The sequence below is a fragment of the Nannobrachium achirus genome, assembly GCF_963921795.1.
Source record: "Nannobrachium achirus genome assembly, chromosome: 24".
Lineage (NCBI taxonomy): Eukaryota > Metazoa > Chordata > Actinopteri > Myctophiformes > Myctophidae > Nannobrachium > Nannobrachium achirus.
In genome coordinates, this window is record NC_137831.1 from 34,737,970 (window position 1) to 34,765,469 (window position 27,500).

Here is a 27,500-nt window from a genome sequence, read left to right on the forward strand (position 1 = left end):
TTTCAGCCTTCTCCAATTCTCCTCTCCTCTCCTCTCCCCTCCCCTCCCCTCCCCTCCCCTCCCCTCCCCTCCCCTCCCCTCCCCTCCCAGTAAGTGCTAGCTAAGGAGCAGGGATCCATATTGGATTAGGGTGTGTTGTGCCATTAGCTTCTGGGCTTCGCTCGCAGTCTAATTTCCTCCCCAATGCGCCAGAGCCTCGCTAAACCTGACCCCACTAACCCCCCCACCTCCCCCCATCTCTCCCCCTCCGCTCCCCGCCTACTACCTTTGTGTGTGTGTGTGTGTGTGTGTGTGTGTGTGTGTGTGTGTGTGTGTGTGTGTGTGTGTGTGTGTGTGTGTGTGTGTGTGTGTGTGTGTGTGTGTGTGTGTGTGTGTGTGTGTGTGTGTGCGTGCGTGCGTGCGTGCGTGCGTGCGTGCGTGCGTGCGTCTGTGCATAAAACCAGCGGTGAACTGTAACTGAGTGCATTTAGTTGATACTGTCCTAAAGTACATTTCTGGAGTATCTGGGTTTGTTTGCCTTAAAAAACCTTAAAAAAAGGTACACATCATGAATTAGTGATTGTAAATCGGGTATTGTCACAATATTATTTTCTTTTACATTTCTGAAACTTTTAGGGCAAGATTTCAATACAGTAATGCATTGATATTATAAATAAAATGTGCTTTGTTATTTTTACTTTTGAATACTTGAGTATTTACAGAATATTATTACACTTTTTCCAACACTGTCTTTTTTCTTCTTTTTTTCTTCTTTTTGCGCGTCTATGCATAAAACCCACGCATTCTCAAGCCGTGGGGGATTCTCTCTCTCTCTCTCTCTCTCTCTCTCACACACACACACACACACACACACACACACACACACACACACACACACACACACACACACACACACACACACACACACACACACTCTGCTGCAGTCAGCTAGTTAGCCCAGTTAAAATATGATTATTTTGGGTTGAGAACCATTGGTCTGAACAGCACCTTTCTCCCTCTGTCTGTCTCAGCAGGCACGTGCACACATAGACACCAAAGGGGGCCTGAGCCCCTGCACTTTTATCCGCCTGTAAAAAGTGCCCTCTCCAGACCATGAATGCAGTTTTTACTATGGTGAAAGAAATGCAAATGCCCCCTTCCCATGCCATACCTGAAGTGTCTTATGTTGAAAGAATTGTCCTCTCTGTGTAGAAGTCAAGCATTTCGAAAATAGCTGACCTCCAAGCTCACAACGCGTCGTGCTGCAAAGCTTTGTGAGCTTGGAGGTCTGCTGTTTTCAATATTTTCACCAAAAGGCCGTTTTGGAAAGGTCAGCCCCTGTGCTTTTATTGCACCAAATAAATGTGACGTCTCAAGCACACACAGGGACGTGCTGGGCCCCTGATTCAGCCCGGGAAAAAGAATTGGAGAGAGATATAGTAGCGGCTGCTACTCAAAGATTTGCCATTTCAGATCAGGACAAGTGACAAGCCAGTGGGCCAATTACATTAGTTATATTTCGTCGTTGTCGGGTGGAAACCTTGTATGTCCAAAACCGTTTGTTTTGTATTTATCATTTGATCATTGATTTAAACTAGTGAAAACAGCAGATCTACAAGCACACACCGCGAGGCGGTGTGTGCTTGTAGATCGGCTGTTTTCACTACTTTTGTGCAAACAGTTTAATTTTTACTGTTGTTTTTTCCTAATGGCCGGCCTGGACCGGCCAGGAATGAACCGGCCGTTCGGGAGTTGTCCCGCTTTTCCCAATGGCCAGCACGTCCCTGAGCACACAGCTCTTCTTCAGACTGAGTCTCTTAACATTCTCTGCACGTCCCTGTCTGTCCCAGGGTCGCTGTACGAGGGAGAACTGCAAGTACCTGCACCCCCCGGCCCACCTGAAGACCCAGCTGGAGATCAACGGCAGGAACAACCTCATCCAGCAGAAGACGGCCGCTGCCATGTTGGCCCAGCAGATGCAGTTCATGATCCCAGGGACCACCATGCAGCCTATGGTGAGTGCTGCTCGCCTCGTGCGTGCGTGCGCGTGCGCACGCTCGTGTGTGTGTGTTGTGCGTGCGTGCGTGCGTGCGTGTAAAGTAAAGGGCTTTGAGTTTGCACACAGGCCCGTTGCGTTTTTTCCGTTTGCTGCATGATTAAAATGCATTGAATTTGGTGTGCAATGTAGTGCGGAATCCTCACTGCGGATCCGAAAAGAGTAGTAAAAGGAGTCAATGAGTTTTTCCTGCATGCAAAGACGCACAAATCGAACTGGGTTCGATCTGGGGAAAAAATGCACTGCCGCAGCCACTTGTCGCACGGCAAATTCGGACCAGGTGTGCATGCGGTCATAGAGAATCATTGGTTTCTTTAAAAAGAAAATGAAATTATTCTTTTTTTCCATGCGAAAAATCACACCTGTCTGCAAAGCCCTTAACTAAGTGCATTTACTCAAGTACTGTACTTAACCCATTTAGGCCTAACCTATAGTTAGGTCTAAATCAGAAATTAGCCTACAAAAACAAATATGTTGCTACATACTGTACATGTACTGTAAGCCCCTCCCATACACTAAAATGTGTACCCAAAATGACTTTTTTTCTATTGATTACTCACGCCATGGAGACTATAATACTTTTGCATTTTGGTCCCCCTTAGGAATCAATGGGGGTACATTCATTGTAATCAAATTATTGTCTTAGGAATGCAACAGAAACCAAAACAATATTATTGAACTCAAGTCTCCATGGTAATCAATAGAAAAAAAAGTCATTATGGGGGTGAACTACTCCTTAAGTACAGTTTTGAGGTATTTGTACTTCACTTGATTATTTCCACTTTTACTTGTAACAGAGTATTTTTATATTGCAGTGTTCATACTTTTATTCACATTTGTGTGTGTGTGTGTGTGTGTGTGTGTGTGTGTGTGTGTGTGTGTGTGTGTGTGTGTGTGTGTGTGTGTGTGTGTGTGTGCGCGTGTGCGCGCGTGCGTGCGTGCGTGCGTGTTCATCTTTTTACAATATCCTTTCAATAAGTTGTCTTTATATGTATACATACGATTCTGCAGCTAAAAGCATGTGTCCCTCCCTCTCTCCCTTGTCTCACACACGCGCACACGCACGCACGCGCACACACACACACACACACACACACACACACACACACACACACACACGCCCCCTGGCACACAGCAGACGTTCCCGGTGAGCCAGGGCCTGGGCTCGGGCACGGCGGGCCTGAGCTACGCGGGGCCCTACCTGACCCCCATGTCCCACCACAGCATGGGCCTGGTGCCCAGCGACATGCTGCAGCCCCAGGGGCCCCAGCTCATCAGCGTCCCCGGCAGCCCCCCGGTCAGCGTGGGACAGGTCAACTCCAACTCTAACACAGGACAGAAGCTGCTGCGCACCGACAAGCTGGAGGTGACCTGCTTCTCTACCTTGTTCCTTACTGGTTATACTGTGTGTGTGTGTGTGTGTGTGTGTGTGTGTGTGTGTGTGTGTGTGTGTGTGTGTGTGTGTGTGTGTGTGTGTGTGTGTGTGTGTGTGTGTGTGTGAGAGTTTGTCTAGCTATACTTATGGGGACTAAACGCATGTTCACACAGTCACCTGCAGGGGACCTCTGACAGTGTGGGGACAAAATAGTAGGTCCCCACAACGGTTAGGGTTTGGGGTTAATTTTAGGGATAGAGGTTAGGGTAAGGCCACAGGACTTGCATAAAAATGAATGGAAGTCTATGTAATGTCTCCACAAGTGATGTAAGTGTGTGTGTGTTCTGACTGTAAGTCTGTCTTTCTGTTTATTGCGACCGTAGGTCGCAGTTTACTGTCAGAACCGGCACAGCTTGTCCTTATGTATACGCCTGACACTGTGGTTCCCCTGACACATCACTGTGACATCACAGGTGACATCACAGTGATGTCAGATACTCAGAGCAGGGATAACGCCTGACACTGTGGTTCCCCTGACACATCACTGTGACATCACAGGTGACATTACAGTGATGTCAGATACTCAGAGCAGGGATCTCCATATATGGGCATATACAGGTGACATCACAGTGGTGTGGCTGGTTCAGACAGGGATCTCCATGTATGGGCATAAAAGGGATTGTATGTTGTGATGTAATGGGAACCACTCTATGCCCATATATGGAGATCCCTGATGTCATCAGTATTAAGCCCATATCTAACAGGACTTCTTATCCATATATGGGGAACTGGTCCGATATACATCACTACTCCGTATCCCACAGGCATCGACTGCACGTTGTTCCACACGTTTTGCTTTAGCTGTGTACAAGGTCACCCATCATTCATTGCATACAGCGAACAGCTACACCAAGCTACCAATTCCCCAATACCTACCGTATGGGTATTGGGATAAAACATGTTCAGAGTTAAGTTTCAGGTTTATAAAGTATACCAACCTTTATACGTAAAACGTAACCCTCTTTAACCTAATGGATAAACGCAACCATTCATAACCCTAAAGCTAAACTCCTAAACCTAAACCACTTGAACCCTAGGCACGCATATCTGGGCCAAACATGGGCCTAAAACAGCAGATGTATGAGCTCAAGATGACGCGTCGCTATTTTCGGCGTAGAGATTTGGTGTAAAGGGGGGAAAAAAGAGCAAGACGTATTTGTTTACTAAACATAGGGAGCTATATTTTCGTATAAACTTCTTTGCCTTTTTTACTATTTTGACAGACATGTTAAAATACGTCAAATACTTGTGTCTAAAAAGACATATTTAGCCACTTGTACGCATGCCCCCATGCGTACGCATGCCCCACATTTTAGCACGGTAAATGCGATAAAACAATAGAACGAAGCAAATGAAAACATTTTAACACTCACTTTTTCTTTTCTCTAATTACAATCTAAAATATGAACCCTTGTTGTAAAAAAACTAAGTTGTCCTTTAATAAACCTGACCTTTCACTCTGTACTTGGTCTGCTCTTTTCCCCCACTTCACCAAACCTCTTTGCCAAAAATAGCAGATCTACAAGCTCACAACACCTCGCAGCGTGAGTCGTTGTGAGCTTGTAGATCTGCTATTTTTGGCTTATCAGAGTCAGGACACTAGGGTTCATATAAAAGAGGGGAAAAAATTGTTTCTATCACACAACGAAGATTTCGAGGACCCCCTATAGTAACTCTGAGGACCCCCTATGGGTCCCTGACCCCCTGTTGAAGACCACTGGTTTAGGGATAAGGGGTAAGGCATGGACAAAATAGGGCCTAGAGAGTTTTTAAGTGTTTGTGTGTATGTACAGTGTATCGGTATGATGCATTAGTCCACTTAACGACATGAACCTGCAGAATGTAATGGGAGTTGAGAGACTGGAGTGTACAACAGCGTTACGGTGCAGTTCGGTACAGATGGTTGTGTGATAGATATTGACCTGGAGGTTAATGACCGCCACACCGAACAGGAAGTGGCGGTATGGAGCCGGCAGCTGGCAGGCTGAATAGGAACATCTGGATGCTGTATACTACCGTCACCTTTATTCTCCTCCTCTGTCCTGTGGAAACCTTTTACTGTATGTCCAGAACTGATACTTTTCAGGGAATCAGGGGTGAAACAAGAATCTGTGTTCCAGTGGATCCAAAGTAGTTATTATTTAGTCACCAGCTCTTGTTAACACATTGGGTCCCACAAGAGAGTGCTGTCTACACGTCTATCCACCCATGCTATTACAAGTAGCAAATAGCACACATCAACTACTTTCGTGTCAGGCGCTCCGCGCACACGATCCGTGCATGTGCTTGTAACGATTAGCAAGCCGTCTTTCCACGCTCCTCAGATCTTTTTCCGGAATGAAGCTACGACTTAGGGCTGAGGAGATATGTGTTTATATTTATAATACAATCTAAGCAGAATAATAACAAAGACGACCCGGAAGCGATCACTCACTTCTAGTTCCGGTTCAACCACTATGATCCGCCGCTGGATGCAAACATAGGAAGCATACAAATCTCCATAGGCTCCTATTCGTTGCTGCTGCAAAGAAACGTCTTTATCTCAGAATCTACTTCCACAAACGCTTTGAACACTGCGACCGCTCTTTTTCCGTGACGCTCGGCCACGGTTAGCATTTTAGTTTTGCGGCCGAATGTAAACAAACTGATCCGCCATTATAAACTGAATTTCCGCAACATGGACACGAGTGGCTCTTCAAAATATAGCCAAATAATTACCGAAATAATGGCATCCAATGTGTTGTTGTGAGCTTCACAAGTGTCTCTCCAGCAGGGCTGTTTCCAGTCCCCTCCATCACATTGCACTAAGATAACACACAGCTTTATTCATCCCTGGAGGTACGTTCAGTTGTCACAGCATTAACAACAAACAGTAAGAATCAAACAGTGGAGAGGCACAGGTAGGAAGTACGAGTCAACAACCAAAGCTGAGAGCTTTGGTGTAGAGGGGAAAAATAGCAGACTAAGTACAGAGTGAAAGGCCAAGTTTATTAACACATATGGTGCCAACCCCGAGTTTCCCGAGTTTGTATTGGTACTAGTGCTGTGCCAACCCCGAGTTTCCCGAGTTTGGGCCGTTTTTGAAAAAAAAAAAAAATCAATTTTTTTTTTTTCAAATTTTTTTTTTGGACCTCCAGAAATGTATTAGGCATGATCGCGATCGCGAAATTGCATGTTTAACCCCCATACCAACCCATTCTTTCAAACATGGCAGCCATGTTTGTTTACATCTGAAGAAAACATAATGGCTGATAAATCATGAATGCCTGAACGGATTTCCAAGCGGATTTTTTTTGTTTGAAAGCTGTGAACAGCATCTACACACGTGGTGCATCATCTAGGCATGGGCGTGCACTTTTTACACACTTGCACAATTACATGGAAGTCTATGGTAACCATGGCAACGCGAGACATTGAAGAGAAAAAATCATTGCAACATAAGTGTTAAGTATTGACGGTTCAAGTGGTTAAATATTTGAAAACTCAAATTGACATGAATCCAAAATACATTGATGATCATGCTGTCAAACAATGAAGCTATATCTCAATTTTTTTCTCAAAATTTTTTTCTCAACATTTTTTTCTCAAAAATTTTTTTTCTCAATTTTTTTTTTCTCAAAAATTTTTTTTCTCAAAATTGTTTTCTCAAAATTATTTTTTTCTCAACATTTTTTTTTCTCACACTTTTTTTTCTCACAATTTTTTTTTCAAAATTTCTTTTTCTCAAAAAAGTTTTTTTCTCAATTTTTTTTTCTCACAAAACAATTTTTTCTCAAAAAACTGTCGTTAAAGTGCGACCTGTGATAACGGCCAAAAATGCTCCAAAACGCCACTAATTAGTCGAAATGGCTGACTTCCTGTTTGGTTTCTGATTGGCTGCTGGCCTTGTGACGTGGGTAGAGCTGCGAGGGCCTGGTCATCGCTGCTTGCAGCTTTAATTCATTAATCGTCCATGACCTTAATTGGGGCCTATTTCGCCAAACAGGAAGTGCCCCTCACCAAACAGGAAGTGACCCTTGATCTCGTGAACCGTTTGTCATACAGACACGCGGGTTGCGTCAAATGAAATAACGCTAATGCTAACACCAACCGCTACACAAGGTTGCACAGACTTAGCGAGCTGCAGGCACACTTAAAATTTCTTAGAAATTTTCTCTTCTAGTTATTATTTAGTCACCAGCTCTTGTTAACACATTGGGTCCCACAAGAGAGTGCTGTCTACACGTCTATCCACCCATGCTATTACAAGTAGCAAATAGCACACATCAACTACTTTCGTGTCAGGCGCTCCGCGCACACGATCCGTGCATGTGCTTGTAACGATTAGCAAGCCGTCTTTCCACGCTCCTCAGATCTTTTTCCGGAATGAAGCTACGACTTAGGGCTGAGGAGATATGTGTTTATATTTATAATACAATCTAAGCAGAATAATAACAAAGACGACCCGGAAGCGATCACTCACTTCTAGTTCCGGTTCAACCACTATGATCCGCCGCTGGATGCAAACATAGGAAGCATACAAATCTCCATAGGCTCCTATTCGTTGCTGCTGCAAAGAAACGTCTTTATCTCAGAATCTACTTCCACAAACGCTTTGAACACTGCGACCGCTCTTTTTCCGTGACGCTCGGCCACGGTTAGCATTTTAGTTTTGCGGCCGAATGTAAACAAACTGATCCGCCATTATAAACTGAATTTCCGCAACATGGACACGAGTGGCTCTTCAAAATATAGCCAAATAATTACCGAAATAATGGCATCCAATGTGTTGTTGTGAGCTTCACAAGTGTCTCTCCAGCAGGGCTGTTTCCAGTCCCCTCCATCACATTGCACTAAGATAACACACAGCTTTATTCATCCCTGGAGGTACGTTCAGTTGTCACAGCATTAACAACAAACAGTAAGAATCAAACAGTGGAGAGGCACAGGTAGGAAGTACGAGTCAACAACCAAAGCTGAGAGCTTTGGTGTAGAGGGGAAAAATAGCAGACTAAGTACAGAGTGAAAGGCCAAGTTTATTAACACATAATGGTGCCAACCCCGAGTTTCCCGAGTTTGTATTGGTACTAGTGCTGTGCCAACCCCGAGTTTCCCGAGTTTGGGCCGTTTTTTTTTTTGGACCTCCAGAAATGTATTAGGCATGATCGCGATCGCGAAATTGCATGTTTAACCCCCATACCAACCCATTCTTTCAAACATGGCAGCCATGTTTGTTTACATCTGAAGAAAACATAATGGCTGATAAATCATGAATGCCTGAACGGATTTCCAAGCGGATTTTTTTGTTTGAAAGCTGTGAACAGCATCTACACACGTGGTGCATCATCTAGGCATGGGCGTGCACTTTTTACACACTTGCACAATTACATGGAAGTCTATGGTAACCATGGCAACGCGAGACATTGAAGAGAAAAAATCATTGCAACATAAGTGTTAAGTATTGACGGTTCAAGTGGTTAAATATCTGAAAACTCAAATTGACATGAATCCAAAATACACTGATGATCATGCTGTCAAACAATGAAGCTATATTGATCTATGAAAAGGTTGTGGAGGTCCCTGCTTCATCTCTCTCTCAGCTAAGGTGTCCTTGGCCTGAAAACATTGAAGACCCCTCCCCTAGATTGTCTGCACTGGTCAGTGAATGGCCGCCAAAATGAACAATGAATCTATAGATAAATATGAATGTAAATGTTTTTGCATTGTTTGTCCCAGAGAGGGAGAGAGGGAGAGGGAGATGGAGATAGAGATAAGCCCCCTTTCCACTGCAAGGTGGAACCAGAACTTTCCAGAACCTGAACCTATTTTTTGGTTCTGGTTTTGTTTCCATTGGACACGGCCCGGTTTCAGACAAGGTTCCTGCAACCTTTTTTCGGTCCAGCTCCTGAGGTAGAACTAAAATTTAGTTCTGGGAACTTACAGTATATGGTCTGGGCCAGCAGCGCTGCTGCTATTTTTGGGATCTTCACAGTTAGTTCTGGTTATATGGAAACGTAAGCAGAATTTGGGTCCCGGAACTTCACGAGTTCTTGAAAGTTCTTGGTTCTGGAAAGTTTCTGGTTCTAGTTCTGGGTCGGCCCTACAGTGGAAATGGGGCTTATAGAGAGAAAGATTGGAATGGATACATCTGTCGCCAGTGAATGAATGAAGAATATACTGCAGTATACTGTAGGTGCGTTCAACCACAATATGCACAGACTATCAACAGTGAATATGAGCTGTGTGTGTGCGCGCATGCGTGCGTGCAGTGTTCTGTGTGAGTGTTATCACTTAGCAACTGAACCCACTTGGCTGTAATGAAAGCAGTGTCCCGTCGAGACATGTACACACTCCCACACAGCCTGGCAACTTGTGTGTGCTTTTATACGCGCACATACTCTGTGTGTGTGTGTGCGTGCGTGTGCGCATGCATACATGCCTGTCAGGCCTACATGAATTTCTGTGTAATGAGAAGTGTGAGGACATTCTGTACATGTTTTGTGTGTGTGTGTGGGCGGTGTGTGTACGTGTGAGGTTGTGTGTGTACAGTATGTGTGTGTGTGTGTGCGCTTACTTTTGTTACTATACTTGCCAGGGCCAAACGTCCTTGTAAGTATGGCTGAATCTGAGAGACAGGCATGGTGAGGACCATTTTCCTGCTCCTCATAAAACAAGGGTCTTCAACAGGGGGTCCGGGACCCCTAGGGGGTCCTCAGAGTTACCATAAGGGGTCCTCCAAATCTTTGTGTGATAGAAACGTTTTCCTCCTTTTTTATATTAACCATGTGAACCCTCCTTATTCCGAGAACTTTAGCCAAAAATAGCTGATCTACAAGCTCACAACGCCTCGCAAAGAAGTTTGGTATAGAGGGGGAAAAGAGCTGACTAAGTACAGAGTGAAAGGTCAAGTTTATTAAGTATTGACGGCTCAAGTGGTTAAATATCAGAAAACACAAATTGACATGAATCCAGAATACACTGATGATTGTGCTGTCAAACGATGAAACTATATGGAATCTATGAAAAGGTTGGGTATACAAGCTCACAGCGTGGCACAGAGTGCCGCGCTGCGAGCTTGTAGATCTGCTATTTAACATGAAAAAGTTCGATCACCACTGACATAGAAACATAGGTTTTTCAAAAAACCTGAGAAGGATTTGAAATATTCAAAGACTTTTTGAAAATGTTCATGATTTTTCAAAAATAGCAGATCTACAAGTTCACAGTGCGGCACTCGGTGCCGCGCTGTGAGCTTGTATATCTGCTATTTTTCAATACTACCCAGGGCCCAGAATTTGGTGCGAAACCCCTGCGTGTGTGTGAGAGAGAGAGAGCTCATGCTGGTTGTCTCAGACTAAATGAATCCACTCGTAGAGGCGCTTCAGCGGCTCCATTATCAATTATCATATTGCTTTATGGCACAAACAGCTATTTCAGCTCCGCGTCTGATTGAGGGGAACCGCGCCACGTTACCGCCGTGTTAAACACCGTACAGGCTCCCTCCTGCTCTAACTGCCTGAACAGATTTCATTATTCCAACTCCAAACCACTGCTTATTTTGCCAAATGTAAGGTTCGCGTGTATGACTTAATTTTCTTCTGTTCCCTGGCGAATAAAGCGTTATCAGTTGAGCACCAAGTCGTAGCGAAATACCGCAAATGAGCACTCTAGCCGGGGTGAAACCGTTCGTAACAATGCCATTGAGTTGTGTTTTAAGATGTGTACATAATTGTCCTACATCACTGACATATGACTCTGGGTTGCTTGTGTTAATCGTAAGTCCTAACTGCTTTTTGCAACTGCTTTGCAACTGCTTTTTGAAACGTTGCACATGCATTCCCAGTAGGCCAAGGAAGAACCCCACGTTTTTCAAATCGGCCTTCATATTGGTTCTAGAACAGGCCTACTGCTATAACGCCGGCTATTGATCGGCTATTTTCACATTTTCTGTCTCTAATGTTTGACAAATTGGCCAATGTTTAATTTGTCATTTAAAAAGTCCTTAAATTGTCACTTTAGAAATGTGCAGATATACAGTATACACTTAAACTACTGCATATGTTGGTTTGTTTACTGTTTGCGTGAGAAAACGATGTTGCACATTAACCCATTCATCTGCGGAGTGTGGACCCCTCAAAATCATTTGGGTACCCCACAGGTTGAGAACCACTGTCATAAAAGAAGGGTTAGTGCACTCACAGTTTCTCTGCGTGTGTGTATGTATGTGCGTGTGCGTTTGCTTGTGCGTGTGTTTGCGTGTACTCCTTCCCTTCCGTCCCAACAGGTGTGCCGGGAGTTCCAGCGGGGCAACTGCGCGCGCGGCGAGACGGACTGCCGCTTCGCGCACCCCAGCGACAGCCCCATGATCGACACCAGCGACAACACGGTCACGGTGTGCATGGACTACATCAAGTCGCGCTGCAGCCGCGAGAAGTGCAAGTACTTCCACCCGCCGGCGCACCTGCAGGCCAAGATCAAGGCCGCCCAGCACCAGGCCAACCAGACGGCCGTGGCCGCGCAAGCCGCCGCCGCAGCCGCCGCCATGGTGAGAGGAGGAGAGGAGGGGAGGGGGACGCAGACACTGCCGCTAGGGCTGTCACCATTATGGCATTTTACATGACGATTAAAATTGTCACTCAAATTATCGCGATTAACGATGTAATTGTGTCTTTTTGTCGTTGACAATTACATTTCTGTTTGGCTTTTAGGCTTTGAAGTTGCACATGGCAGATATATTTGACGACTTTACATTTGACAACTTTACACAAAAGAACACTGATAGTGGAAATAGCCGATCTACAAGCTCACAACGCGTCGCGATGCGACGCGTTGTGAGCTTGTAGATCTGCTATTTCCACTATTTTTTTAAATGTTTGAACATATAAACATTTTTCAACGTGTAAACGATTATGACGATTATCCCAGATAATTGCGATTATGTCAAATAATTGTGATTAGACTATTATGTAATTGTGACAGCCCTATCTATTAGCTTGGATCTCCCTATCGATGATTTCATTGGTAGGCAGGCTTCCGAACGTTCCGCAGCCCGCCAATGAGACGCAAAGTGAGCAGACAGAAATGGCGCCCTCTTATAATGAGCATTAGCGAAGATTAAATCAAGATATGGCAATGTCTTGCACCGAAAATAGCTGCTCTACATATTCACAACGCGTCACGATACCTGGCAATATGGGTTTGTAGATCGGCTATTTCAGGCACACCACACCGGTGCGCAAAGCAATACACCATCCATATAGAGTTGTTTCAATAATAGGAGTGTGTAGGTGTAGGTTATGAAGTATATATATCATCTAAGTTCCTATAAATGTTATGGGTTTACAGCCCTGGGAGGCTTTTAAAAATATATACTGTATTAAAGCCGACAAAGCGGTTGTGCGCGGTTAATTAGCGTTTTGCGGTTAGCAGGAGGGTGTGCAAACACGCCAACTCATTTATTAGCTTATTGGTGCATTTCTACGAGCCTGGTGTTAGTGTGAGGCCGTGGGTACAAAGCGCGTCTCTACGCAGCAGTTATCTTACTTGCTGAATTACAGTAGCTATCGGTCCTGATTAAAACAGGGTCTGAGCAGGCTTATTAAAAAAAATAGAACTGAAAAAAACATTTTAGCTGAAGTGAAATAAGGCTTTTTACGCTACAGTGTAGCTTACTGAAGCGGTATTGCATGTTCACAAAATCAACTCAAACTACGATATCTAAAAATGTTGAGAAAATGTTTTAATGCTTGTCGCAAATCGTTTTGATAGCAAAAATAGCCGATCCTCAAGCTCACAACAGGTGACTACTCCCGAATTACAGTTAAAAACTAACACCAACACTAATATAACTCAACAAAAAAATAAGCATTTTTTCAAACAATAAAAACTAGAAGTAATCTAGTAACCCCACTTTTCAAAACAAATCAAAACTAAACTCAAACCAGCTCATTAACCAGAGTGTCCGCCCTGAGACTGGGAGGTCGGGGGTTCGATTCCCGGTCGGGTCATACCAAAAATGGGTCCCTGCTTGGCACTCAGCATCAAGGGTTGGATTGGGGAGGTTGATCACCAAGCGCGGCACGGCTGCAGCTAACCACTCCAAGAGATGGGTCAAAGGCGGAGAACAAATTTCAATTACAGAACATGTATCTGACAAATAAATGAATAAAAAAAGAACATTTTTAATTGAAAACAAAAAACAAAATAACAAAAAAAATATAATAACAGTGACAAATGGAAAACTAAAAGCTTCATCGGCCTGAGCTAGCAAGCTTGTTCAAGGGCCATTCAGTTCAATTACATATACACCAGGGATGATATCCCCCTTTATGCCAGTGGTTCTCAACCTGTGGGTCGGGACCCCCAGGGGGGTCCCCAAATTATTTTGGGGGGGTCCCTGGATGATTAACCTAATGTGCAACATTGTTTTCTCACTGAACAGTAACTAAACGATCATAAAGTTTAATTGTATAGAGGGTATATTCACATTTCTAAAGTGACAATTTAAGGGCCTTTTAATTACAAATTAAATATTGGTCAAATTGTCAAATATTAGAGGCAGAAATTGTGAAAATAGCCGATCTACATGCTCACAACGCCTCGCAACGCGAGGTGTTGTGAGCATGTAAATCTGCTATTTTCACAATAGAACCGTGTTATACAAAATGTAATGCTTCAACTCTTAGTGCTCGTCAGGGTGGTGTGGGGGGGTCCCCAGTTAAAATATGATTATTTTGGGGGTCGCGGCCTGAAAAGGTTGAGGAACACTGCTTTATACCAGTTTCAAGTTTTAATCTGTGGATACCCACTCCTCACACACCTCCTCAGAGGGGCCGTTATGCACTTACAGATCCGCAAGCGCGCGCGCAAACAATGCTGCGATCGCGGTTGACACCCACACACACACCGCATAGAACGTGGAGCGCTGCTTTATTGCAGTATAAAACACACACACGCCCCCCTTCCCACCCCTCACTTTAGCCCACTCCAGTGGGTTCTATAACCGAGGCTATTGTGTGCAATAAACCAGGTTTTAGCAGTACCCTAAACGCATCACGATAAATAAATAAAAATCCACTAGAAATGTAGCATCTCGCCGCAGTGTGCAGCCTTAAAAAAAAAGTAGTCCAATGCCCTTGATTCATACAAAGACAATGGGCTCGCTCGGCCGGCTCTCTCTCTCTCTCTCTCTCTCTCTCTCTCTCTCTCTCTCTCTCTCTCTCCTTCTGTATGTTTGTATCTCTCTCTCTCTATCTGTCTGTATGTCTGTCTCTCCCTCAGTCTATGTCTGTCTGTCTGTCTGTCTGTCTCTCTCTCTCTCCCTCTGTCTGTCTTTCTCTCTCTCTCCCTGTCTCTCTCTACCTCTGTGTGTGTCTCTGTCTCTCTCTCTCTGCTCTCAACGATAAGTGCATCTCTCTGCAGATCAGCGCAAATTGAATCAGAGAGATGGATGAGAGAGCGCTTGGATGCGGGGGGGTTGGGGGAGCTCCTCCATCCTCCAAAAAGGCCCCCCGAATAAGAGCACACAGACAGACAGACAGACGAGGCGGATTGTCAGGCAGACGGGATGATGTGATGGCGATGCAGACAAAACGCTGCGGGGCAGGCAGACAAAATCCTGAGAGAACCAGACGAAAACAAAAAAAAGAACGCTGAAAAAATAAAACGGCGGACAATCTAGAGACGGAACAGGTTAAACATCGGAATTAATTCAATCCTTTCGGAAACCCCAAGAGTGTACGAAAAGGCAAGCGGACGGAACGCGCGCACACACACACACACACACACACACACACACACACACACACACACACTAGGGATGGGACAATATGAAAATTTCATATCACGATTATTGTGACAAAAGAAATCGTCATTTACGATATTATCGCGATAATCAAAATCCATTATCCTGGGCAGAACATTTGCAAAAAAATAGCAGATCTACAAGCTTGTAGATCGGCTATTCTTTGGCAAAGACATTTGATAGAGAGTGAAAAAAAGACTGTATCAAGTACGTATATTATAACTACCTTTTACCAATTATAGAGGGTTTAAGTGGTACCGGATATGCAGCTCAGCAAATAAAAGGTGAATTGATCCCAGTGCTTGACAGAGGAAGATATCACGATGAATAAAATCTCCACAATATGATTATCGTGAGTGTTTTTATCACGATATACGATAATATCGCTTATCGTCCCACCCCTAACACACACACTCGCCGAGTAAATTTCACTCTCCAGAATCGTAGTAGACGCTTTGTCTCGGCTGTCTCGCCCCACCCTCTTTCTGCACATATCTTTTTTTTGTCTTTTTTTTAAACAGAGCTTTGGCTGCACACGCACACACACATGCACACACACACACACACACACACACACACACACACACACACACACACACACACATACAAACGTGAGCGCGCACTGCTCCAATGCCATGCACCGACTGATTCCGTTCCTCCCACGTGGCATGGGCATGCTTATTCTTTTTTTCATTTTCTTTTTTTCCTTCCCGTTGCACATAATGTACCATGCCTACCTGTCATCCGCTTGCTCCCATCGCTGCTGCTTGCTCACACCTTGTCAGTGGTGGAAAAAGTACTCAAATTCTTTACTTAAATAAAAGTATCAATACTGCAATATTGGAATACTCAGTTGCATGTAAAAGTCTGGAATTCAAAAAGCACTTGAGTAAAAGTACGAAAGTGTTGGCATCAAAATGTACTTAACACCTTCTAAGCCACGGGGAGCCCCTTAATGTTAAAACCGTACTATATCGCACATCCCCCCAGGGACTCTCAGCCACGTCGTACATTCCCGGACTTTGTCTTTAAAACCGGAATAAAAGCTTTTGATCCGAAAATCGGCGATCGTCTAACCTTCCCTAGTCACCACTCGTGCACTGATAGCTCATGCAGACCGTGCATGAAGCAGAGGTGACGTCAGCGCCTCTCCTTCTCCAAGGCTACTCCCAGCCATCCGTTTGCTGTCTGCACACTCGAGCTCCTACAGCAGCCATGCTTGGGGCTATGCTAGCGAAACTTTTCAGTTCTGTTCTTCAGTCACACATGGACTATTTGCGGGGACATTTACGTGAAAGGATCGCGCACGCGAAACGCACGGGGACATCGACGATCGGCCAAAACCCCCATTCTATCCCAACGGAAATCGAGAAAATCATGGTGAGTTACTGGCCTGGGGAAAAAAAAAAAGAAAAAACAGCGGCGCTGTTCAAGATGGAGGGGCTGCGGGGTCATGTTTATAAACATAATATTATGTCTCAGATCACAATACAATAATAGAAATGTCACGGCTAATCTACCAACCACCATTCTATTTCGGACGTCAAGGTGTTAAAGTACTAAAAGTAAAAAAGTATAAAATGTTTGAAAATAGCAGATCTACAAGCTCGTTGTGAGCTTGTAGATCGGCTATTTTCAAACAGCCAAGGTATAAAATAGGGCTAAGGTGGATTAATGTATGTTTTATAAATAAGCATTTATATCTGCAAAGTAACTAGTAACTGAAGTTTTCAAATAAATGCATTGGAGTAAAAGTACAATATTTGAATCCGAGATGTAGTGGAGTAGAAGTAAAAGTATTGGGAATTGGAAACACTCAAGTAAATTACTTAAAGGGCCACTTCACCTCTGGGACAACCCTATCTTATTTTATTGTTGTTTGGGACACGATCCTGAGTTATTTTTTGTGTTCAATCTGTTTTTTGAGATATTTTAGTATTTCAGCATGTACTAGTGATGCGTTTTGCATCATATGATGCAAAACGCATCACTGATGATGCAAAATGCATCACTAGTCATGCTGAAATACTAAAATATCTAAAAACACAGATTGAACACAAAAGATAACTCAGGATTGTGTTGATCGTGTCCCAAACAACAATAAAATAAGACGGGGTTGTCCCAGAGGTGAAGTGGACCTTTAATTTAAGTACAGTACTTAAGTAAATGTACTTAGTTACTTTATACCACTGCACCTTGTTCCTGCACTCGAGACTGGGTCAAAACCTAGTACATACAGTATAGGTGCTGTGTCATGCCTTATCTCTTTTCTAACCAGGCCACAAGACTAGGTCAAAACCTAATATATCATGATTCGTCAAAAGACAGAATGTGTCCAAAAACCTTTTATTTGTGAAAATAGATGATACAATACAAGCTACATACAATACAGCGCCTTGCAGTGCGAGGCGTTGTGAGCATGTAGATCTGCTATTTTCACAATATTTATCCGTGGAACAGAGTCACATTAAATGTAATACCTACAATTCCGAGTGCTTGTCAGGGAGGGGGTCCCCAGTTCATATATGTTTATTTTGGAGGTCACAGCCTAAAGAAGTTTGAGAACCCCTGGACTATCTGAGGAGAGACAATCATGTAGCCTCAAGGTATACAATTGCTCTGCGATTGGCTAGTTCGTCACATTGCGCGGCCCCAACCAACAGGACACACACACAAGATTGTCCATCGAGCCGTTTTCACCAGTGGTTGGATGAGCTTTTTAGTTGACTGCCATTTTCAAAATGGCCGCCAAGTTCCTCAATGCCACGTTCCTAAATTTCTAGTGCACAGATACATTTTTAGTGCACGGATCGTGCACGCCCATGCCTAGATGATGCACCATATGTGTAGTACTTTTTAACAGCTTTCAAACAAAAAACTCCGCTTGGAAATCCGTTCAGGCATTCATGAGATAGAAGCCTTCAAAGTCAGACAAAACAAACACTACCACCTTGATTGCCTTGGCAATCAATGAGTTAGAAGAGCAGGGGAAAAAGTGCCTCTGTCCTTAAGAATCTAAAAGCTCTACCAGCTAGTTTTGGTGTTGTACACCAAACCAGACCAAAACTGGTCTTTGAACTGAACAATATTTCCATCCTTAGAACACCAAGAACACACAACAAGTGATATTTAAAATAACCTAAACCTGTAGGGTTGACTTCTAGATTATGAGATCCATTTTGTAAAAGGTTGACATCTTTACCTGAGGATGGCGCTTGCGGCTAAATCACAGGCCACTAAAATGTCATGATTGGCCTAAGGATGGCGTTAAAGGAAAGGGCACGGAGGCAAATTAGTTAATTCATCCACCCCATGGACTGACCAATACTGCCATCGTCAAAGGGATATACTGTATACTGTATATCACTTTCAAAAATGTTTACCAGATTTACTGTACAAGCTCACAATGCATCACGGTGCAACCAAATTCAAGACCACGATCATTGAAAGTTCGGGCCAGAAATTGAATTGGCCTCTGCGAGTAGAGGCGTTGTGAGCTTGTAGATCGGCTAAAGTTGTCAGAATATGGACGCTAGGGTTCAAGTGGTTAATATATAAAAGGAGAAAAAAAAGTTTCTATCACTCAAAGATTTGGAGGACCCCCTGTTGTAACTCTGGGGACCCCCTAGGTGTCCCGGACCCCCTGTTGAAGACCCCTGTTCTAGGCCATTAATGTGGACTGCATTTTTTTTTGTTGGAGCTTGTGGATCAGCTATAGTTCCGGTGTGAGACACGGGCACGAAGCGAGGTATAAATCAGGGAGTTAGACCACCGCGAACGCTTACAAACACGAACAGCGAGGCGAGAACGGTCCGCGGACCTTCGTAGCAATCGCACAGAAAACATCTAGAACGGAACCTGAATAAAATACATAACCTCGAGTCACCCCCGTCGTCTTAAAAACCAGGGAGCGAGTCCGACATTGTCTGATTATTAAATAATGCAGCAGGAGACCGTCTGCGTCTTGTGGTTTGTACCTCCGTCTGTTCTTACTTTATGACCCTGTACTGAACCGCTTGTTAAACAGAGGCGGAAAGTAACTTAGTACATGTACTCAAGTACTGTACATGAGTAGAATATATGTCGTCACTGCCGGGCAGAAACCTTGTATGTCCAAGTTTCAAGTTTGTATGTTTTTTCACCAAGTAAAGCCCTGCTTCATCATACAAGGCTGTCGCACAAAAGTAGTGAAAACAGCCGATCTACAAGCACACAACGCCTCGCGAAATGTCCCATTTCACAAGATATCAAATGTTTTTAAATACAGTATTTTGAATCTACAAGCGTGTAGATTTTTCCTATTTTCAAATAACCAATATATATACTGTATATATGAGAGCTGAAGTGTTTAATGTATGTTTAGTAATAAAATCCAAATCTAAAATGTAACTACCATAGTAACTAAAGTATTCAAATAATTGTAGTAGAAGTAATTGGAAATACTCAAGCAAAGTACTCAAGTTAAGTACTTAAATACTTTCTGTTTGTCAAACAGTCATGAGCTACGGGCCCGGGACGCAGGGTTAGCACGAGGACAAACTGTCATAACCAATGCTCTCTCCTTCTCAGCCTCTTAAGCCAGCGCGCAGATGCTATCGCTATCCATAATTTACTTTTAAGATCGTTTCCTCTTTCTTTCCCCCTCGTACAAAAGCACACGCCTCGGCCCCCGAGACAGGTTTCTACACTAGATAAGATGACATAAGACACACAAGACCAAGAAGCCGCGATGAGCATTTATAAACCGATCCTAGCTTTGAGATGAGGCCATCTCGCTTCATTATCTGTCACCTGTCACGCACGTGCTCTGGCAGTTTGTTCCTCACCGCTTTAGTTGAATGCCTTCATATTTTTGTTTCCCTCATTTTATTGTTTGGTTTCCTTCACTCAAGGCCCCGATGCCAAGAATCTAGCTGTGCGATGAACTAACCATTATGTATGAGCATATGTTTTCAGCCTGCCTAAGGGCTGATGCACTTTTAGAGACGAATTTATCTTGGTTCGGCTGTCTAAACTACAATATTACGGCATTCATTTTGGCCGTTTGGTGCTGCCGAGATTTCGTGACTCCCCGAACTGAAATACTTTTGGCTCTAAAAGTGAAGTATGCATCGGCCCTAAAGCTTTATTTATGCCCCATCGCTCGCTGGAAATAACATACTTTCAACACATTGATAACATGAATATACGTTTTGACGGCAAGCGACAGCATTCTGTGATTGGGGTATAAATTAGGCTTAACACCAGCCCAGAGTAGACTTGCACTGTACTCTCTGCTGTGATATAATGTGATCTGTTCGAAAGCACGCGTATACACACACACACACACACACACACACACACACACTCACACACACACACACGCACACACAGGACAAGTACTAGTGCATAGTCTCCTAAAAGGCCTCTCCATACTTCGACCGAAATGTTCGGTGAGTTGTGTTTTCCGACGTGCAAATTTCCGAACTCTCGTTCGGTCCAATGCTTTTCAGAAGTCCTGAGGGATATAATTTTATGGTAGAAAAGGACCTTTTGACCGAAAACGGCGGTTTCGGTCAAAGTATGGAGAGGCCTTAAGCCTCAGATACTTAGTTACCCGCCAGTATCACTCACCGAAAAGCGTTGTAATACCGTTATAAATGTGCTCTATTCGTCTTATCAGTAAAATGCTAAATACCATTAATTAATTCATCCATTCATTCATTCCAGACGGTCTTAAATAACTTGTGAATAATACGCAAAATCCACATAAAACTCAATGTCCGAATAGGACCATTTACGGATCATTCATAATGCCACCTGGTTAAGCAGGCTTCCTTATTAGATAAAACAGCGATTCCCTACTTGTAGGCCGGATTAGAACATGTATATTAAAAGGGGGGAAAAATCTAATACGAGAACTTTTAGGTAGGCCTATACTATTGATCATTGAAAGGGCCCGAAAATGCATTTGGCCCACCCATCAGACCCAGATAAGTGGGCCCTGGAGGCTTTTGAGATTTTTAAGTGGGCCCTGCTGCCCAAATCTAAACTACGGAAGCATTTTATCTACTGATAGTGGAAACTCACGGTAGAATAACAAACACTGAACTGCACGTTCTGTGATCAACCCAATCGTCACGTGATATCAGGTCCCCAAATCCATCTGCCAACGTGTCACAACGTCCCTTAACGCCGCAGTGTCGGTACCAGACTCGGATCACGTCCCACCGAATGCCGGAGATAACATGATCTGTCGTGAACTTAAAACGCCATGACAGAAAAGGACGGGTTCGCTAAAATACGTGACTACATAATGATAGAGCTGGCGTACAACCAAAGCATCTCATCACGGTCTCTCATATGGAACAGTGTTTCTCTGTAAGAGTCCAAACCTGCCCTGTGATTTCACCTGTGAAGGGAAGAGTAAAAATAGCCGGCCGCTCTCTATCGGAAAAGGTTAATCGCATCCAATCTGTCCTGGCCATCTAGGTCACTTCTTAAACACCGGTTCCAGCTCACACCATAACATATGTTACAAAAAGAAGTACCCAAGGAGCATTGTAATTATGATACATGTGTTTATTTAGGATTTTAATTTGGTCTGAATGCTCTGCTATGAAATCATCAGATGACAGATCTCATGTGAGGATTCAGATGTCACGGAAAATGTGGGAAATGTGGAAATTCATAGATTTACCGGAAAAGAAAATATATACTGTACATTTCCCAGTGAGATGGGAAAGCTACGCATTCCCCAGCTTATGTCTAGATTTCCCAGAAGACCGGGAAATGTGGTTAAGAAAGCAAACAAGCACGCTGACATCAACCAGAATGCAGTCTCCACTGGGAAATTTACACATTTACCACTAAATCCATATATTTCCCGTTTTCCCAAATTTTCCGTAACAATGCACTTTACTCTATACATTGTGTTCACCATACTGCAGTCTATTTATGGCTTAGATTATAAAGAAATTGATTTAAGAAGTAGCTTACATTACTAAAAAATGCTTTCCCTGTAGTTTTCAGTACATGATTGATTCTTGCTTTATATATATTTTATTAACCAAAGGTTTAAATGTAGATGCTTTTTATTTGCTTTTATACTAATTCAAAAAATAATTTAGCCTTTAAAGTAAAAAAGACAAAGACAAAAACTATTTTTTTTGTTCATGGTGCATGCCTATTGTTTTGTATGTGGTATTTACTTGCATTCAGATTATTTTTTTGTTTTTTTGTTTTTTTCCCCCCTTTCTCACCTATACCCACAATGCAATGCTGTCTCCCCTACATGACGCACCTACTGCTTGCTGTTACCTGTATGTTAATACGCTTGAACCCCATTGGCCATCATGTGCTCGCTGCCTGCTAATTACAAAGACTCAGTCGACTGCCAAAGCAATGAAGCGACCCCTCGACACATCCGTAGACCTGGTACTTTGACCTTTCACCTTTTGGCTTTGCATGTAGCTTTTTTTTTTTCTCGTAATTTTGTACTTTTTTGTAGCCACTCACACTTGAAAAAACAGTTTAAGTTGTCTTGCTTTGTTTTGTTTGGCAGATAATGCCAAAACTTCTTGCTCTGATCGTACTGGGGGTGTTGCGCGCAAAAGAAAATATATAAAAGCCTGGAACACGCAGGACAGCTAGTTTCGGCAAAAATAGCCGTCCTGCAAGCTCTGTAGGGCGGCTATTTCCCGGCGCGCAACTCCTTCAGTACGTCAGAGCATAAATTAGGCTTCAATATGTTGTAATGTCAAGTGTATTGTTAACAGCATTCAATAACATCTGTTGTATGTTAGTCGTACATTGATTCTTAATTGACGTCCAGTAGCTAGCCGTAATGCTAATTAAAATCCAGCTATCGCTTTCTATGGATCATATTTACTTGTCTTGCTAGTTTCGTACATCCACTTGTCTTTGTGATAGTCAGACCAGCCAAGTTTCCGTTGTCTGTTCTAACATTGTGCTGTGCATAGTAATACAGTTGAAAGTGTTTGTGTCGCCGTGGCTTGAAAACTACGAGACTAAAACGTTCTTCTTCTTTCCCCCCCCCCCCCCCCCCCCCCCTTCGTTACGATGTGTCTTTTCCCCTCTTTTTCTTTCCCGGGGGGACCCAGGCGTTCCCTCACGGCGTTCTCCAGCCCTTACCAAAGAGACAAGCTCTCGAGAAGAGCAACGGGGCGAGCTCGCTCTTCAACCCCAGCATGTTGCACTACCAGCAAGCCCTGGCCAACGCACAGCTGCAGCAGCAGGCCTTCTTTCCCACAGGTAAACCGTCCGCGTGGCGGGGGGGGGGGGGAGTGGCACTGAGTTTACAAGCTTATCTGCTATTTTTTTAAAGTCGTGAAAATGTGTGGAAATCTTTGAATATGTATTTTTAAGCGAACATTTGTAACTCAAATTTTGCTTCTGGGGGGTCCCTGGAACTAAATATTTTGAGATGGGGGTCCGTGGCCAAATACATATCATTTTGGGGGTCTGACTCCTTAAAGGTTTGAACACCACTGACATAGAAACAGGATTTTCAAAAAGCCTTAGAAGGATTTGAAATATTCAAAGACTTGCACACATTTTCACGGTTTAAAAAAATAGCAGATCTACAAGCTCGAGTGCCGCGCTGTGAGCTTGTATATCTGCTATTTTTCAATAGTTAAAGCACAAAATAATGCGTAATAATGTGTTCCCAGTCTAAATGGGTTAAACCCCCTCCCCTTATGAAGAACATTCATGGGGGGCCGCAGTGAATCCTTGTACCCAGGGCCCAGAATTTGGTGAGACGCCCCTGCGCACAGCGCTTACAACAGATGTATATTATGTGCCATTTTTATGTAAGAGTGGGCAAATTGGGCACATCGATGTACCATTTTCCCCAAAGGTATTCGGAAAATGGTAATGTGTACATTAGAACATGCTTTAACAAATTGCTACAAAACGTGTATCCCATTGTTTTGGGCACAAACAAGGATTCAAGGATACACTTTGGTCTGATAATGATGTACCGTGCATGTTCAAATCATACACTTTACATTACTTAATTTTAGACAAAATAGCCAATTTTAGATCAAGGTCCCCACTCTTTCTTAGTGCCCACTCTTCTAGAATCCATATAAACATAGCACCCAGCTGCATAGACAGTTCATTGCGGTTGGGCAGAAACTTTATAAATTATTTCCCAACTTTGTCATAATATTACAGTGTCACGCTAAAATAGCCGATATAAAGAGTTTTTGACAATATTTTGCTATGTTTGAATGTGAATCCTAAATAACAACTTTGGACCCATCATGAGGTTCCTGTGCGACGGCGACAATATTTCCTGATTAACTTAACAAAAGAGAAGGAGTAGATTTGTCCACAACGGTGTCCTCGGAAAGGGGCAAAGCATTAATTAAGCTGTGGTGGGCGGGGGGGCGAAGATTGCAGTAAAAATTAATCATGCAATTAATTTATGCGCCCGCATGCACGGGCACACGGAGTCACGGACACACACAGCCTGAATGTCCTTAGTTAACTCATATGACCCCCTGAAAATATCTCTCCAGCAGGTATAGACAGAGGCATTTTAGACATTCTATTCCCAGAGTGATAAAGCGCGTTATCTACGAGTTTAGAGGCAGAAACCGTTAATCCCCATCTTTTCTCTGAGAGGAAAATGTAATATTTCTTTTTTAGAATAATCTATTCACTGTGCCGTCTAAGTAAGGTTGTGCCTTATTGGACAACATAATGAACACTAAAAGGGCAATCGGAGGAAAGTGCTAGAAGGCCGGTCTTTTCCGTACTTGGTGCTACGTTAAAATCGGTAGGTTAAAACGAATAATTTGCAAGGTTATTTAGTCTGAGGAACTTTACTTAAGTAAAAGTAACATTGCCGCAATATAGAAATACTCTGTTACGAGTAAGATTACTGTATTAAAATGTTACTTGAGTAAAAGTACAAAAGTATTGGCGTCAAACTATACCGAAGGGGCTCCCCCTGAGTTAATGTCGAAGAGCCATTGAGCAAGACTCTGAACCCCTAGTTGCTCCCGGTGAGCAGGTTGGTGCATTGCATGGTTTCCTTCGCCATCGGTGTATGAATATGTGTGTGTGAATGGGTGAATGTTATGCACAATCTATGTAAAGCGCCTTGGATAAAAGCGCTATATAAATGCACCATTTACCATTTACCATAGGAAAAAAGTACAAAGTTAACTAAAATAGCAGATCTACAAGCTCACGATTTGCCCAAAACGTGACACATTGTGAGCTTGTAGACCTGCTATTTCCAATCAGCTGGAGTATAAAACAGGGCATAAGTGCTTAACGCATGTTTTGTATGATAATCTAATTTGTCAAAGCAACTATTAGCAGGCATGTGCACACATAGACATCAAAGGGGGCCCGAGTCTTTTATCCGTCTGTAAAAAAGTGCACTCTCCAGACCATGAATGCAATTTTTACTATGGTGAATCTTTCCATGCCATACCTGAAGGCAGCATTCAAGAAAATTACCTTGTCCAAAACTCTCCTGAACTTAATGCAGCTTCTTATGTTGAAAGAATTATTGAAAATGGACGACCTCCAAGCTCACAACGCGTCACACAGCGACGTGTTGTGAGCTTGGAGGTCTGAGATTTTCAATGTTTTCACCAAAAGGCCCTTTTTAGAAATGTCAGCCCCTGCCTCTCTAAGATTCTCTGCACGTCCCTGATGAGAAGTAAAACTTTCTAATAATTGTAGTCTACAAAAAGTATTTGTCTCCGAGATGTAGTGGAGAATGGAAAACAGAGCCTCCATTAGTAACACCTATGAAGGAAGTAAGGAAAAGGCACAATTTTCTTTTCAATATGGCTGCTTGTGCATAGAGCCTATTGGCAAAGGGAGCTGCACTATGTAGCTCGACTTTTCTCATTCTTTGCAGCACCTCTGCACCTGCCTTCCAAGGTTGGATATGCGCTACCACTCTTTGATATTGTAAAAATCAATCCTCCACAATGGAAAGAAGCCTTCAGGCTTTTGTGTGTGTGCTTGTATCCTTTTGAATGATTTTTTTTATGTGTTCAATCTCAAACTACATAAGCCAAACATCTACCAAAGTGCAGACTAAGTGATTTTCTTTTGTAAAACAAAAAGTTTATTGTTAAAAAGGTTAAGTAGTGGGAGAAATATGTGAAAAAGGTGTTCACTTCCAGCAGAAAGCGTGACAATTTTCATCTAGGGGTATTTCTGTGCGCTGAATTAAACAAAATGACAAATCCAAACACTTTTCCCATGGGATCTGGTGGCTCTAATTCACTTACTATACAGGGAAAAAAGACCCACCAAAAATATTTAAGTAGCATATGAGGGTTCTAACTAGGGGTTTTTCATGATTCTGAATCCATTGCAAGCATTTGTTTTGCACCCCATTTGTTTTGATCCCATGGGAAAAGTGCTTGGATTTTGTAATTCAAACACAAAAATAGGTGCAAATTTTCACGCTTTCTGCCGGAAGTGAACACATTAGCCTATTTTTGTTACATATTTCTCCCACTAAAGGATCTATATTCTGATAGTAATACAGAATCCGTAGTGCGACATGTCGCTTGCCGACAACGTACTGTCGCCTTGTCGTTTGGTTCTTTCCGGCAAAGCAACGACGTTCGTTCGACGGAGTACAAATCACACCTTAACTGCTGCTGTATTCCGACGGCCTTGAAAGTGACTGACTGCACGGCTGCAGCTTGTTAACCGGGCGCATGTTGGTTCCCATTTTGAGTTTTAGAAACTATCTGAGCCTTTTGATTTATTTATCTCTTTGTCTTGTCTAACCTTGTTGTTGTTGTTCTGTTTGTTTTTTCCCTTCTCGCACTTGATTAACCCATCTCTCTCTCTGTCTCTCTGTCTCTCTGTCTCTCTGTCTCTCTCTCTCTCTCTCTCTCTCTCTCTCTCTCTGCATGGTGACACAGGGTCAGTCTTGTGCATGACGCCTAGCAGCCTTGGTAGGTTCACTCACTACCTTTCCTTGTTCCCTCACTACCTTTCCTTGTTCCCTATCAACGCCCTTTAACACTTCCGGTGCCAGTTACGTCCAGGAACGTTTACGGAATTACGGCGGTGCGGCGCCAAGGGCCTGTTATCACGTCCAGGGACGTGTTAGCTGGTTACCATGGTTACCAGGTAAATGGGCGCTGCTGCGGCCGCTGGTGAGCGAAAAAGACTTCATATCCCATGATGCAACTCTGCCGCCAGCATCAGGAAGCGTTTAACCTCCATAGGCTCCTATTCCTTGCGGCTGCAAA

At 43.3% G+C, this 27,500-nt stretch overlaps 1 protein-coding gene across 2 annotated transcripts in view; it reads left to right on the plus strand.

Annotated features, from left to right (window-relative positions):
- The window catches only part of LOC308309301 (muscleblind-like protein 2a), a 114,168-nt gene that overhangs the window by 77,799 nt on the left and 8,869 nt on the right, over positions 1-27,500 (plus strand). Inside the window, exons 2-6 of one of the 2 annotated variants that reach the window (XM_080754842.1) lie at positions 1,830-1,994; positions 3,171-3,401; positions 11,734-11,994; positions 22,621-22,668; positions 23,355-23,505. In XM_080754842.1, the coding sequence (XP_080610968.1) occupies positions 1,830-1,994; positions 3,171-3,401; positions 11,734-11,994; positions 22,621-22,668; positions 23,355-23,505 (856 nt within the window). Of the gene's footprint in view, positions 1-1,829; positions 1,995-3,170; positions 3,402-11,733; positions 11,995-22,620; positions 22,669-23,354; positions 23,506-27,167; positions 27,201-27,500 lie in introns of both variants that reach the window. The other variant, XM_080754841.1, reaches the window with a different exon arrangement.